General features: G+C 49.2%; 1 protein-coding gene and 1 pseudogene across 1 annotated transcript; both read right to left on the reverse strand.

Moving 5' to 3' along the window:
- Nucleotides 1–612: 612 nt before the first annotated feature.
- On the reverse strand, nucleotides 613–3,485 carry LOC120699810 (annotated as a pseudogene).
- Nucleotides 3,486–10,035: 6,550 nt separating this feature from the next.
- On the reverse strand, nucleotides 10,036–15,206 carry LOC120699811 (protein NPG1-like). The gene is made up of 5 exons (XM_039983892.1): nucleotides 14,787–15,206; nucleotides 12,758–13,013; nucleotides 11,477–12,684; nucleotides 10,934–11,081; nucleotides 10,036–10,642 (listed from the first exon to the last, which is right to left on the reverse strand). The coding sequence occupies exons 1-5, from the start codon at nucleotides 14,994–14,996 to the stop codon at nucleotides 10,326–10,328; spliced, it is 2,139 nt and encodes a 712-aa protein (XP_039839826.1). The 5' UTR covers nucleotides 14,997–15,206; the 3' UTR covers nucleotides 10,036–10,325.
- Between the last annotated feature and the right edge of the window lie 335 nt (nucleotides 15,207–15,541).

Raw genomic sequence — 15,541 nt, forward strand, 5'->3', positions numbered from 1 at the left:
GAAACAATCATATTTGTTGGCACGATAATATCATCTCGGGCATAATGGTTGAGGGATAGCCGAACCTTAACTTGTGGCACCAACTTGTGATTTTGGTCACCACATAAGGTTACAAAGTTTTCCTCAACTGATTTGGATATGATGAGGTCAAGAATCATATCATGGACACGACAAGCATCAGCTCGACCATCATACTGGATTCCAACTGGCTGGATCATGCTCCTGTTTATAAGATCATTGAAATAGCATTCTCCTATTTCCTCCATGTCCTGTCCCGCCTTCTATAGTGATAAAACCTTCAGCAATCCATCTTCTTACTAATTGGTCCCTCTTGATCTCATAATCTTCAGGAAACAAACTTAGATATAACAAGCATGTTTTCAAATGGTAGGGGAGATCATTGTAACTAAGGGATAATATCTTTCTCATCTCTTCCATGTCTGTATCTTTTTCAAGTACCGAACCAATAGACTTCCATATCTTCTCCCATTCTTCTTTTGTTCTAGCTTTAGTAGCCAATAAACTAGCTATTGTTATGATTGCTAATGGCAAACCACTTTATTTTTTCAAAATTTTATTGGAAACTTCTTTCAGATGAAGTGGACACATATCTTCAGAGCCAAAAATTCTTTTAAAGAATAAACTCTTAGAATGAGTTTCTCCGAGAGGCTTCAGTTCATACACATGGTCATGGTGAGGAGAGCAACAATATTTGGCAACTGCGATGATGCGAGTAGTTGTCAATATGCTACTAGAACAATTGTTATCAGGAAAAGCACATCTGATAGTTCTCCATGAGTAGTTGTCAATATGCTACTAGAACAATTGTTATCAGGAAAAGCACATCTGATAGTTCTCCATGCTGATGTGCTCCATATATCATCGATTACAATAAAGTACCTACCATGAATTTGCACAAGTTAAACATGTGCGGCTGAAGCTGCAGGAAATTTAATAGGCACACAAAATTCGTTGAAAGCAATATTGTCACGAAAAGATATCTCCATACCTCTTATCCTTGAGGAAATGTCTTATTGTGTTGATTAGTTGCTGCTCATCCCATGCTTCGTTGCTGCCAAACTCTCGACAACTGTACTGGCATAGTATATTCCTCAATAGCTTCTTCATGTCAGGTTTTTGTGACACTGACACAAAAGCTCTATAGTCGAATCGCCCTTCAAGCTTTTGGTACACTTCATTAGCAAGAGTAGTCTTCCCAAGCCCTCCAAATCCAACAATGGAAACCACATTAAGCTGTGCCACCGTGCCATGTCCTTCTGTTAGCAACTTGATAAGTTTGTCCCTTGGGCCATCAATGCCAACAAGCCTTGTTGTCTCGGTGTAAAATGCCGGCAAGCGAGGGTCTATGCTTATCCTACTCGGTCTGGGGAAAGCATCTTCAACCTTGTACCTCTGACGCCGATTGCTGGCCTCTATAACATGGACTTTGAGACGTTGGATCTTCTTGGCAATCCAATGGCGTGTCTTGGCATCTGTGAACAAGCTCAAGCACCTCCCAACAAACCCCTTGAAGCCTATGGGCTTGCTGTTGGACTCACAACCAAGGGAGAACATAAAACTGTCAATGATGTCTTCAATGTCGTAGGACAGCTCCCGCACCTCCTTCATCCAGCACTTGGACAGACGTCGGGGTCCTCCACCTCCGACATCTTCTTGAGGAAAGCATGCATACTCTCCAGCTCATCTTTAAGGAGCGTTATATCTGCCTTCACTCTTGTAAGAAGCCTGTATTCATCAGAGAGCAAGGCGCCCAGCTTCCATAGCAGGGAGCCCATGGCTCCATGTGATGAACATACAACAGCTTCCATCATCTGCCTTGCCTCCCTGCTTCTGGGTGCCAGTGCTTGTGTCTGGGCAACTTTCAAGTTTGAAGCCTCTTATACATACTTAATAAGTCAACTGCACATGTACAAAGAGGAAAAATGACTGAAGGAGGGTAGCAGGACCAAAAAAAAAAAAGTGCGCAAGTAAGCCTGCTAAGGTGTACTCATCAACAACTTTTTGTTGGTGCACAAATAGCATTTCAAGATTAGTCAAATTATCAAGAATGCAAGTGTGAAGAAAGTGTGAATCACCCACACTGCAACATCAGTCAATTAGTCAAGAAAGAAAAAGCTGAAAAATGTGTGGCCTTTAGCTAAGCCACCTAATGAGGAGAGATATGTATATCCTTCAGATAATTAAGAGAATGGAGAAGACAAACGGAACAACTCATCTGCCTAAGTTATTAGTACCAAAAAGATTAGGGATAGGACATGGAAACTTCATATAAATAAATAAAGTCACAGGTTAAGAGCAAGATAGCTTGAGGTAATCTATGATTAGTTAAACCTCCAACTCAAATCAGTCAATTAAGGTGCTTCCTGTGTACAGATATGACCATATGAACACTGCTGACCCAAAATATAATTCAAACATGGGAGTGGTTGCTTTGGTTAGCTTTAGAATATTAAGTCAGACTGTTCATACTAATCAGTTCAAGTTCCCAATAATCTAAACAATGCGGAAACAGCCTAGCAGGTATAAGAGACGGCCAAAGGGGCAGGTTCGGGAAGTTTTCAACACAAGATACCATTTGAAAACCCAAACCAAGCTACCACTGATGAGGACCTACTGGCTACAACATGACATCTCGCCCCTTCAGTTTGCTGAGGTTCCATTGGAGACAGCACGCACCCGCGAAGCATCCACACCTCTTGCATGCTTATTGTCAAGAAGACATGAGCAAGAAATTCATGGAGACAACAAGCTGCATAGAGGAGAGAAAAGCACCTGAATATGGTCATGTCACATACGTCTTACCAACAATCGCTATCTACTTTTGCACTTTGCACTTTGCAGTCATGCCCAAAACAAAACAAAACAAAAAAAAGGTGCACAAGTTGAGCCAAAGCAGATCTCAAGATCATTGAATCTGTCCAGATCTTCAAAGGCAGAAAGGATTTCTGTAATCATTAGAAAGAGCTGCGAAATTGCATAAGGCCCTGGAATTCAAGTCTAGTCAAGTTGTCAACAAGAAAGACAGACAGAAATATGCCTCGATTGGCCATATCTCACCCGTCCACCCGAGGACACATCACAATCACATTGGAGTACCAAATTGCAACAACCATCTACCTCCGATTTTCTTTGTTTCCATGGAGCAACCATCTGCAATAATCAGTCAAAAATTAGTCAAGGCCTCGCCTCTCACGAAAAGACAACTTGAGCACAAACAACAGGGGCAGCGTGGAAATCTGCGATTTCTTAAGCCGCCCAGCGCGAGAAAAATCGGCCGGTCGGTCCAGCCACAAGCCGCCCGACGAGATCTTCCCGCGGGGTTCGTCGGTAGACTAGCCATCGCCGACGGAGGAAAGTGGGATGAAGAAAAGCTTGCAAAGGAGGAAAGCATGGCTGAAGAGACACACACAAACGGCTGAAATTCATGTGTGGGCAAACATTCCGTTGGGCAGTTGTCAAGTTTATTTTTTATTTCTCTTTTGATTCATAACTTTTAATTTTCTTTTCTTACATATATTGGTTACACTACAAAGCTGAACTATGTCTGGTCAGTGTTGTCCAGCAGGTGAATTATGCATTGCCCATCTGTGCCACGTGGGATTGCCCCCAATCTTCAGACCAAGTTTACTAATCTTTCTCTAAAAAACATAAAACTGGCAGGAGTGCTGCCAAATTTGTATTTGATGGAGAGAATAATGGCTTGTATTACTCCAAATCCTAGAAGGGTGGGATATATAGATCATATATATGGGTCTCTAGATGAGCCTCTATACATGAGCTCACATATATACCAACACCCCCCGCAGTCTGAACTATCGGCGCAGCGGTGTTCAAGACTGGACAACAAGAAAGTCAACACCCTCCCCCCGCAGTCTGAACTACCGGCACAGTGGTGTTCAGGACTGGACAAGAAAAGAGTACAAAGAGAGTACAAAGGGCAAATACCCCTCTAGCCACAACTAGCCACCTGCTACGTTGAGGCTGAAGCGAAACTCCGAGAAGGTCGAGGAGGGTAGTCCCTTGGTGAAGATGTCGGCAAACTGGGAAGTAGTCGGGACATGGAGTACCCGAACATCGCCGATGGCGACTCTGTCGCGCACGAAGTGCAGGTCGATCTCCACATGCTTCGTCCGCTGATGCTGAACGGGGTTGCTGGAGAGATACACGGCGCTGACGTTGTCACAGTAGGCGAGCGTGCTCTTGGCGAGCGGGCTGTGGAGCTCCGCCAAGAGCTGTCGTAGCCAAGACGCCTCCGCCCCGCTGTTAGCGACAGCACAGTACTCCGCCTCGGCACTGGAGCGGGAGACAACCGGCTGCCGCTTGGACGACCAGGAGACCAGGTTGCCGCCCAGGAAGACGGCGTAGCCAGAAGTGGAGCGGCGAGTGTCCGGACAGCCAGCCCAGTCAGCGTCAGTGTAGACAACCAGCTCAACAGAGGACGAGCGGTCCACAGTGCCACGGACGTAGCGGAGGAGACGTTTCAGCGCGGCGAGGTGTGACTCCCGAGGATCATGCATATGGAGACAGACCTGCTGAACAGCATAGGTGAGGTCCGGCCTGGTGAAGGTGAGGTACTGCAAAGCGCCGGCCAGACTCCGATAGGCAGTAGGATCAGCCACCGGATCACCCAGATCAGCAGACAGCTTCGCCTGAGTGTCGACAGGAGTGGAGCAGGGCTTGCAATCAGTCATCCCAGCTTGCTCCAGAATATCAAGTGCGTACTGTTGCTGGTGAAGGAGAAGACCAGACAGGCGAGGCTCAACAGTGACGCCCAAGAAGTGGTGGAGCTAAGCAAGATCCTTCATAGCAAACTCCTGCTGTAGAGAGGAGATGACACTCTGAAGAAACTGCTGACTGGAGGCTGTAAGCACAATGTCATCGATATAGAGCGGCAAATAGACAGTCTCATCCCCACGGCGGTAGATGAAGAGAGACGTGTCAGACTTGGCCTCGGTGAACCCCAATGTCAGCAAGAATGTGGTGAACCGAGAATATCAAGCTCGTGGAGCCTGCTTCAGACCATAGAGAGACTTGTTGAGCCGGCAGACCATATCCGGACGACTGGAGTCCACAAATCCCGCCGGCTGAGAGCAGTAGACTGTCTCTGATAGAGTGCCGTGAAGAAAGGCATTCTTCACATCCAGCTGGTGCACAGGCCAAGAGCGAGAGCGAGAGCGCAAGCGAGAAGACCGTGCGCACAGTAGCAGGCTTCACCACTGGACTGAATGTCTCATCATAGTCCACATCAGGCCGCTGGGTGAACCCCCGAAGAACCCAGTGAGCCTTGTAACGCTCCAGTGTGCCGTTAGCCTGACGCTTATGCGTCCAGATCTACTTGCCAGTCACCACATTGCAACCAGACGGACGTGGCACGAGGTCCCACGTCTGGTTGGCGAGAAGAGCCGCGTACTCCTCTTCCATCACGCGACACCAGTGAGGATCCGCCAAGGCGTCGCGGACAGAGGAGGGTACCGGAGAGACCCGCAGCTCTCCCTCAGTGGCGGAGAGAGTTGCGGCCTGAGACGCCATCCTCCGAGTCACCATGGGATAGATATGCCGAGGATCCCGATGGATGACTGGCGGGTGGTACACCGCCGGCTCGGCTCGAGATGGAGACGGTGGAGGCGGCGGAGGCGATGGCTCCGGTGTAGGCATCACAGGAGCCTCCAGAGTCGGAGGCGGCGCCGGTGTCGGCGCCGAACGACGCCGGTACACCTGTACCGGCTGAGCGTACCGCGCAGGTGCAGGGGAAGATACCGGGGCCGCGCGTGGCGCAGCAGGAGACACTGGGTCCGCGCGCGACACGACCGGAGATCCGGGAGCCACGCGTGGCGCGACCGCGGGCACCGGGGCCGTGCTTGGCGCAGCAGGGATCACCGGAAGCGGTGCCGGTTTACCGGAAAAACCTGCAGGGAAAGAACAGACAAGTAACGGTTGCTGAACCACCGAGTCTGTCGCAAACAGTGAATCCAACTCGGGGTCAGGAGAAGGTGTGGAGGAGGTGGAATACGGGAAATCCGACTCGTCAAAGACGACATGTCGGGAGACCAGAACGCAGCGAGAGGTGAGGTCAAAGCATCGGTACCCCTTGTAGTCAGGGGAGTACCTAAGGAACACACAATGAGTCGAGCGGGACGCCAGCTTGTGAGAAGCGGTGGCGGAGGTGTTAGGGTAACACGCACACCCAAAGACCCGAAGGTGGTCGTAGCGAGGAGGGGTACCGAAAAGAGCGTGGTGTGGAGTGGGAGCAGGAGAAGCGGTGGACGGAAGACGGTTGAGCAAGTAGGTGGCGGTGTGGAGACTCTCAGCCCAGAAGTGCGGGGGCAGAGAGGCCTGGATCAGGAGAGTGCGCACGACGTCGTTCGTCGTGCGAATCATCCGCTCAGCCTTGCCGTTCTGAGAAGAGGTATACGGACAAGACATGCGCAACTGAACACCCCGAGAGAGGAAGAAGGAACGGGAGGGTGGAGTTATCAAACTCACGCCCGTTGTTGCACTGGACGGCCTTAACGGTGAGGCCGAACTGAGTGGACTCCCAGGCAAAGAAGTGGAGGAGGGTGGGGAAGGTCTCAGACTTGGCGCGTAAAGGGAAAGTTCAAGAGTAATGAGAAAAATCATCCACCATGACCAGATAATATTTATAACCAGACATGCTGAGTACAGGAGATGTCCACAGGTCACAGTGAACAAGATCAGAGGCATGCACAGCATGCGAAGAAGAAGAAGAAAAAAGAAGTCTAACATGACGACCTAACTGGCACGCATGACAGAGATGCTCAGTAGGAGTCCTAGTACATGGAACATCGGTACTACGACTGAGCTGAGCCAAAACGTCGCGGCCGGGGTATCCAAGCCGGCGATGCCAGGTGGTGGAAGAAGGCGTCACGGCAAAAGCAGCAGACAGAGAAGAAGTCGAAGGCGGAGCAGCGGAAGTAAGAAGCCGAAGAGTGTAAAGGGGCCCCGGGCTGTCACATCGGAGGAGCAGACGCCGGGAAGCCGATTCCTTCACAGTAAGACCAGAAGAGTCAAATTAAATGGAATAAGAGTTATCAGCAGTAAACTGGCGAATGGAAAGAAGGTTGTGAACCATCTGAGGTGCAACAAGGACATTAGGAAGACGAAAAGAACCAGGAGCAGAACCCACAGTGGTGACGGAAAGTCAAGACCCATCACCAACCATGATGGAAGAAGGACAAGAGGGGTGAGGAGATCGGATAGAAGAGAGGATACCGGCATCAGGGGTGGTGTCGAAGGATGCACCCGAGTCGGCGATCCACTCGGTGCTGACCGGTGGTATCAGTCCCATGGTGCTAAAGGACTGTGCCAGAGCGGCCTGGTCCCACCCCCCAGGCCAGGTCGGCTGCTGGCTGGGCTGAGCGGGCGGGGTCCAGGACGGCGCGGAGAAGGGAGCAGCACCGGTGAACATGGCCGCCGACTGGAGCTGAGGACGAGGCACGCCTCCCGGACCCTGGAACGGGCACATCGAGATGCGCCCTGACCGTGGGTTGCTGAAGGATGGGTAGGGCGTACCTCCAGGGGCAGGGGCAGGAGCGAGAGACGGAGTCGGCGTGCCCCGACGGCCCCCACCGGCACCGGCCCAGAAGCAGGGCCACCAGTGCCACCACCACCCCGTCCCCCCCCCCCCCCCCGTCGCTGCCGACGTCCACGCCCCCCCACCTCCGGTCTGCACGGCGGGAGCAGCACCAAGGAGCGAGGTGGCAGGAGCGGCGGAGGAGGCCGATGGAGCAGCGACGAGCGCGGTGGGGGTGGGCGAGGACGATCCGGGCGCGAGACCCCTGGTGATCTCCTCGAGAGCGAGGTCATCCCGGACCTGCAGGAAGGAGGGGAAGGGCCTCTGGCGGGTGATCCAGGTCTTCAGGTGGTCATAGGTGCTGCTTAGGCCCCGCAGGACATTGAGCACCAAGACCCGATCGGACACCGGATACCCGAGGTCGTGAAGAGCATCGGCCATGCCCTTCATCCACCGGCAGAACTCACCAACGGAGAGGTCTCCCTGCTCGAAGGTGCGGAAGGTGGCGTCGAGCCGGAGAGCGCGGAACTCGGCGTTGCCGAGGAATTGCCCCTCGAGCGCCACCCAGGCCTGTCGCGTGGTGCCGCCGTGGGTCTTGACGAGGTTATGAAGATCTAGGGATATGGTCCTGAAGATCCAGGACATGGCGACGCTGTCGAGGCACCGCCACACCGCGTCCCGCGCCTCGATCGGTGTGTCGAGGAGGACGTGGTCGTCGAGGGCGTAGCGGCGGAGGGCGAGCAGAACCTGGTCCCGCCAGCGTCCGTAGGAGGAGGACGTGAGGTCGAGGAGGACGGTGACCAGGGCCCGGATGTTCTGGATGCCGGCGGCCTGGAGGTGGAGCTGGGCGACCATGGGGTCGGTCGGGTCGTGCCGGGGTCCAGATCCAGGGGGTGGGGCCTGGTGGGAGGAAGAGGCGCCGTGCTCGGGGTCGACAGGCAGCTGGCCGGAGGAGACACGAAGGTGGTGCTCCGCTTCGGCGACCCAGAGAGCGAGGGCGTCAGCCGTGGCGCGCACACGCTCCCAAGCAAGGGCAGCCACGTGAACCCGCTCCTGGGCTGCTGAAGCCTCAGACTTGGTGGCGAGGAGGGCCGTGGCGAGAGCGGCGTCGGCGGCGAGCGGCGCATCCGCGGGAGACATCCCGAGGCCAAGCCACGCGGGATCGGCGGCGGCTGAATCAGCGCCCGCGGCGGCGGTGGCCAGGGGATCCTGCACGGGCGGCGGGCCCTGCACGGGAGCCCCCCCCCCCCCCCCGCGTGCCCGCGTCCGCGGCGGCGGCGGGATCCTGCAGGGGCGGGTCCGCGGCGGCAGGGAGGGCAGGACCACCAGGGCGGCGGCCGGGCCACGCCAAGGGCCGGCGGCGGCGGCCTAGAGCAGAGCAGGTCCCGGTGGTGCAGATCGGGCCGCACCCAGCGCAGAGGAGGCGGCGGCCATGGCTGCAGCAGAGGAGGAGGAGGGAATGGGAGGGAAGGAGGAGAGGGGTGGAGGTGCCGGCGGCCGGCCATGGCTGCCGGCACGCTGCGGCGGCTGGGAGGGGAGGGGGAGGGGAGGGAGGAGGGAAGAGGAACCCTAACCCTAGACTAATGATACCATGATAGAGAGAATAATGGCTTGTATTACTCCAAACCCTAGAAGGGTGGAATATATAGATCCTATACATGGGCCTCTAGATGGGCCTCTATACATGGGCTCACATATACACCAACAGTATTGATATGAAGAAGTTTACTAATCTTTGAAAGTGCTGAAGTCTACACATTAATTCAGCCAAACTAAGATTTCCTTATCCTTTGAAAAAGGGAGAAGGTTGACGTTATTTTTCATGAACGTGGTCCGGTACTTCCATTTGAGTAACTCCTGAGCACATTGTATAACTCTTCTCTGAGGAAGTCAGGAAGACAAAGCCATGACCATTGCTCCAGGCCTCCAGCCTCCAGGTGTCCCTCTGATTATCAGTTTCAGCTACGACGACACTCCAACATGCTGGATAATCCTCACTCCATGCCGTCTACCGTCGCTTAAACTGTGCGCAGCATATCAAGCAGACGGACCCAATTCCCCAGAATCCTGGAGAAGCCACGCACAGACAGCCTGGAACGTTATCTGAAGAAGCCACGGAGGCGAGGGATCACAGCACGGGATCATGGATGAACACAGCGCATCCATTTGTTCCTTCCAGCATCTCTTACTCTTCTTGCACATAGCACTAGATCAATGCCCCTCGGTAATTCAGTTCTGGTTAAAATCCACATTCAATTTAGCCCGAACCTTTCTTGATTGAAACTTTACCTGAATGTCAGTAGTATTTGCAATTGCAAAGATGCTCCTACTGAACTCCACACATGTTCGTCTGACATCACAACCAGCATCCAAATCTTATTCCGAAGATTGGCCCATGTCAGATAAAGGGTAAGCCGCCTTCAGAGAAGTTTAAGTATTTTTTTTTTAAAAAAGACAGTGATATCAGCGATGCTGTTTTTAGGTTAGCTGCCAGCTTGTTATAATCATATTATGTAATATGCAGGATCATATCGTTACACAGTTATTTTGATGCCGCACCTGGTGTAGCCATCAGGCGAAACATCTTGTATAGTACCACTTAGTAACCAATTACAGCATCTGTCGTTCCCAACAAGAGTGTGTCGAACACACTGACAACTACTGATACAAGTTACCCGTAGCTGGCAACCCAGCTATGTACAAAGAAGGGAGAAAGTTGAAGAGAAAATTAGCCGACAAAAAAAGGAAACCTCATGTCGCTGCAGATGACCCATCAGAGTGATCTGAAGCTCTCTACAGGGTCTGTGTCCTCGAGCATTGAGGCTGCCTGGAAGCAATCAGCGGCGTCAGCTAGTCTGCCATCATGCTTGTGAACCTTGCCCAGGAAGAACCAGGCCATTCGGTTTGTTGGCTCAAGCCTTAGGGCATCCGAGAGGAAACACCTTGCCACAGGAAGATACTTGGGCCCTTTTTTAGAAAGGAGGGCACCGATGGAAACCTTGGATGGGACATGGTCTACCTCCGTCGAGAGGGCGTTGAAGTATGCAGCCAGCGCATCCTGTATCTTCTCATGCACCTCATGTATGTTACCTGCCATGGGGTCAAGAAAACATGGGGTCAGATACATGACAAAACAAACACGATATATTTTTAACTTGCCAGACATCATAGTTCAAGATAAAATGGGCACAACATGTAGTAAACTGTAAACCAATTATTATTATTAAAAAAATAAAACAATTATTATTCCATATGCATTTATGAGAACATACAAAAAAACAGGCAGACATGAATGAGGCATTTCAAATTGCATACACCCCCAATAGCCAAAGGCATATGTATGATTCATGAAAACATGAATTGTGATCAAAGTTTTCTCACCTTCTGCATGAAGGGTTGTCGCAGAGTATGTTTTCAGGGCTTTAGCCTTCTGTAAGCAAATCTCCGCATCTCTCCAATATGAAAGACTAGAGTACAAGTTAGCAAGACCTTGCCAAACTTCAAGTTCACTCACTTTTTCCCCATCCACCTAAAAGAGTTTCCACAAAGAATAAGACAATAAGAGATAGAAAGGTATATGGAATGCAATAAGAATGAAATTAGAAGACAGGGTGCACCAATGGAAAACCTAGTGTTATTCCACTTCAGCACCTAATACAGACACCAAAGCAGCTAGTACAGCTAGTACAAAAGACACGCAGTTTGAAGGGCATTTCTTTGGATAACATTGTTCCGTGTAGGAACCTGGGTCCCCCTACAGTGTTCAAACTGGGGGGGGGGAGGTAGTGTTTATTCTTGAGATTCCCAAAAACATCTTAAAAAAAAATAAACATGATTCGCAGAAACCTTAAATATTCCATCCCATATACAAATACAGTGTGCTAATCAAAAAATGTTAGTGCTTTTGCATTTGAGTAGACAGACCTCTGTGCCATTTTTGGTAGACCCATAAGCCTTTCGTTGTGCCTGAACAAGAGCAAGAAGGGCACGATATGCTTCAATCGCTTCCATAGGCAATGATTGAGCAACCTTCAATTTAGCCCTTATTCTGAGCAACGGACCTTGTTCCCACTTTGCAGTCTCATCTAATGCTGCATCAGTCACAACTTCTGCTTCCGAATACCTTTGTTGTGCAGAAAGAACCAAAGATAGCAACCTCCAACCTTTAGAGACGGATCCACCAGTTGCATCAATGAACTCCTTTGCACATTTCAAGGCAGCATGCAAGTTTCGTTGCTCAGCATACTCAATTCCCATGTCAAATATTAATTCTGGGTTGTGACGGTCAAGGGAGATCGCCTCATTAAGCGACTTCAAAGCCTCTGTCTGCAAGAGAGATCTTTGATGATCAGATGAAGCGACCTTAGACTTCTTGGCCAGACAATTCCCCAGCAAATGGAGGGCCACACTCTTTAAATGGCCATCCGATGATTCGGCAGTGACTGCTCTTCTTGCGTAGTCTACACCCTCAGAAGCAAGAAGATAACTTGAGCTGCATATCTTAGCAGCTAACAGAAGGGCCATTATGTCATTTGGACTCTCGTTCTTATTTAAAGATCTTTTTAACAAGTTGAGTGCAGCTTCATTATGAGAAGCTGCAAAATAGCACAAAGCTAGAGTATACCATCTCTCAGTTCGAGGGTATATTCCAGGTAAAACCTCTTCGAGATGCTTGGCAAGAACTGATGTCTGGCCACATAGTGACAATGCAAATGTTAAATGCTCCATCACGGAGGGGTCCCAGTGAGTTTCCCCAAGGAACCATTTCTTTAACAGTATCATGAGCAACAGGATTGCCTCTTCCAAAGTATTCCTAGGAACAAATGAACCTTCAGTTTGTGAAGCCAAGCTTGGGGGGCTCGCCTCTACGCCTCCATACAAGAGAAAAACAGCAAATCTCTTCTGAATCCTTGTGCAGCATTCATCATCGAGATTCCATTGACTTAAAAGAGCACGGCGGTAAGACGCGAGTGCTTCTTGATAGGCCCCAGCTTGCTTCCAAAGTTCTGGGAGAAGTTCAACAGACCTACTGACAGTTTCTTGCAATTTTTGTTCAACCATGACACCAGGTATGCCACATTGGAAGATGCTTTCAACAGCATCAAGGACACTTTTACAGTGTTTAGCAGCCTCTGCAAGTAAATGCTTCAGAAAGTCAAAACAAGAATAACAAAAATGCCATATGGTGACATGAAGAATTCATACCCATTGCTTTCCCCAACTTTTGGAGAGACATAGACTTCAAGTAAATGGCTTCAAGAACAAGACTAGCAGCATGCTGTGATCCTGAATTTGACGAATCTGATCGCAATTTATTACTTCGCTTTGAGAGTGGTTTTTCAGAAAGTGATGGTTGGAAGCGCTGAATAGCAGCTTGAAGATCTATTCCATCAAATACTCGCAGAGCAGCTTCTACATTGCCTCTCTGATATTCCAGTCTCCCGAGGAGAGCTCTTGCTTCCTAGTGTTGAAAGCATAAACCCACAATTAGCAATAATATACAAAAGTGTAGCATATCCAGAATAGAAAAGCTTCTGCAAAATGGAGGCTGCTGGTCAAATGTTAATCAATAAATACAGGAAACTAGATTGTAGCCATAAAATTATTAAGACCTCAAATAGTCATGAAAAGAACAGATTGGATGCACAATTACAACCAGTGACAGTGTAAAATCTGTAATCACATATCAGTCAAACAACTTTAGCTAATATATCATATACAATGCTCAATGTTGCCAAGGAAAGTTTTGGGGACAGAATACAAACCTACAACTATTCATTTCCATCATTTTTTTTAACACAATCTAATTTGATATGGACAAAATACCAGTACAAAATAACCCTTCAACACAGGAAAGTACATTAATATTGTCAATCGTTGGAGTCAACTTTGTATTTAACTAAAGATTCTGAACTCTAGCTGCTAACTACATTGACCATGTCCTACAAACTGTGTCAAGACTCAAGATATTATGTTTGCCAAAGATACAGATCCAGCTACATTCCTAGCAGGTGAGTAAATAAACATGCACGGTACCTCATGCTTTCAAATTCAAACTATAAGAAGCTGATTCAACACTCAATGATTTGAATACACATTTGAATGTTGTATTATCATTGTACGGCAAAAAGGGAAGAAAAAAAAGAAAAAGAAATAGAAGGAAGGATCTTCTCGCCACAACAAACGACAAGCAAGAAAAGGCAATGCCAATTTGAACTAAATGGTGAAGGATAACCGTCCGATGATGCTTTGAAGTTTCATCACCTTAATAGTCACAGAATTAGAATCAAGCATGCACACTTAAGTTGTGTTATGGTCATCCTTTTGTCAGTTGCCACAGTGAGCATTAGCATAAGAACATGCCATCATCAAACTAAACAAATAATGATGATCCTGCAATCTAGTTCTCATAAGTATATAATGCGACTTGTTTCTAAATTCAACAAAAGGTGCACCTTACTGTCTGATACTCTGATTTAAACTCCACTGAAGATAGCACAAGTTCTTTGCTAATTCTAGAATGGTTCACCAGCTCCCAAATTCACCTAATAATACCACAGCCAACTGACTGAAGCATAATTCTTACATGTATACAATCATCCATCTTTATTAGCTCTTAAGCTGCCAACTTCACAAGATACCACCACAGTCACAACTCAGTTGCTGAACCATAATCATACAGTTACATCATGAGCCACCAAACTCATAATCCAAGCATCTACACCATCAGGCGTATAAGTTGACTAAAATCACGATTGTTTGTACACTTGTCCCCTTATAATAGACTTGAATTTTAACTATTTTGAATATGAACAACACATAAAAGTGAAGTTTTGCATTCAGAATCATCATTTCCATCATTGACCAAATCAAAGGTTAAACTTTTCCCGAATGCTCTGACCAAAATTCCATTAGCGACAACCTTTGCGTTCATGAAAAAACATATGTCTCCCACAAGCAGCCCCCACCAGATGAAATGGAAGAAAATAAAAACAAAAAACGCCATTTTTGTGAGAGCGCGTAGTTTAGCGGAAGAACACGCAGTGCGAAATCGGGATCGTTCTCCGCATCCCGATCTCCCCCAAACGCAACAAAGAGCGTCGCCGAGACTCGCATTGACCAAAAAGATTCGATCTTCCCGTCCCATTTCGCCCAAACCACGCCCGCAATAACTCGATTCCTCCTCCCAGAACAATTCAAGAACGGGCGCCAGAGGCAGAGGGATTCCACACACCTCGTAGTTGAGGGAGAGGCCCTCGCGGAGCGACGACTCCGCCTCCTGGATGTTGCCGTCGTCGACCTTGGCCTCCGACGAGCCCGACTCCGAGGCGCCGGCATCCGACTCCTCCGGCAGCGCCGCTTTCCCCTTCACCGGGGACGCGGCCGCCGAAGGCCAGTCCCCGGTGGGGCCCGCCTTGCTCCCGCTGTCCCACTCCGCCGCCATCGCTGCCGCCGATGCCTATGCCTCACCACCGCCGATGCCTCCGCGTGATCCTCCAGCGAGCATGCTAGGACAATGTGTGGGGAGGGGCCGTCGACTAGGGGAGGGAGGAGGCGAGATCCACCTCGATTGCTTTGGGCTCCTTGGCTTTTTTCTATTCTTGGGAGCTCGCCAAATTTCCTTTTTGTTTTTTCTTTGCTTGGACTTTCCTTTGTTGATGGTGCTTGGCCGGTCATCTCTTGTAGGAAAACATTTTTTATTCGCATAGTATACTCGAATTTACCAATGTGAATTTGACAGTCAAAAGTGGCCAAATTGCAAAAAAACACCCCACAGCTCAGTCGAAGTCAAAGCAGCGATTTTCGTGCTAAAACTTGAAAGAACCAAATTGGAAGAATTTTTGCTTGTACAACAAGCGTGATGTTTTTACTTGCATTGGATGTGCAGATGAAATGGCGAATCTTTTTTTTTAGGAAAAAATGTGATGCATTTCCCCAAGAAAAGGTCATGCAAACAACAAGGACGCTGAATAAGGGTTATTTGGTTTT

This window comes from Panicum virgatum, chromosome 3K, assembly GCF_016808335.1.
Source record: "Panicum virgatum strain AP13 chromosome 3K, P.virgatum_v5, whole genome shotgun sequence".
NCBI lineage: Eukaryota > Viridiplantae > Streptophyta > Magnoliopsida > Poales > Poaceae > Panicum > Panicum virgatum.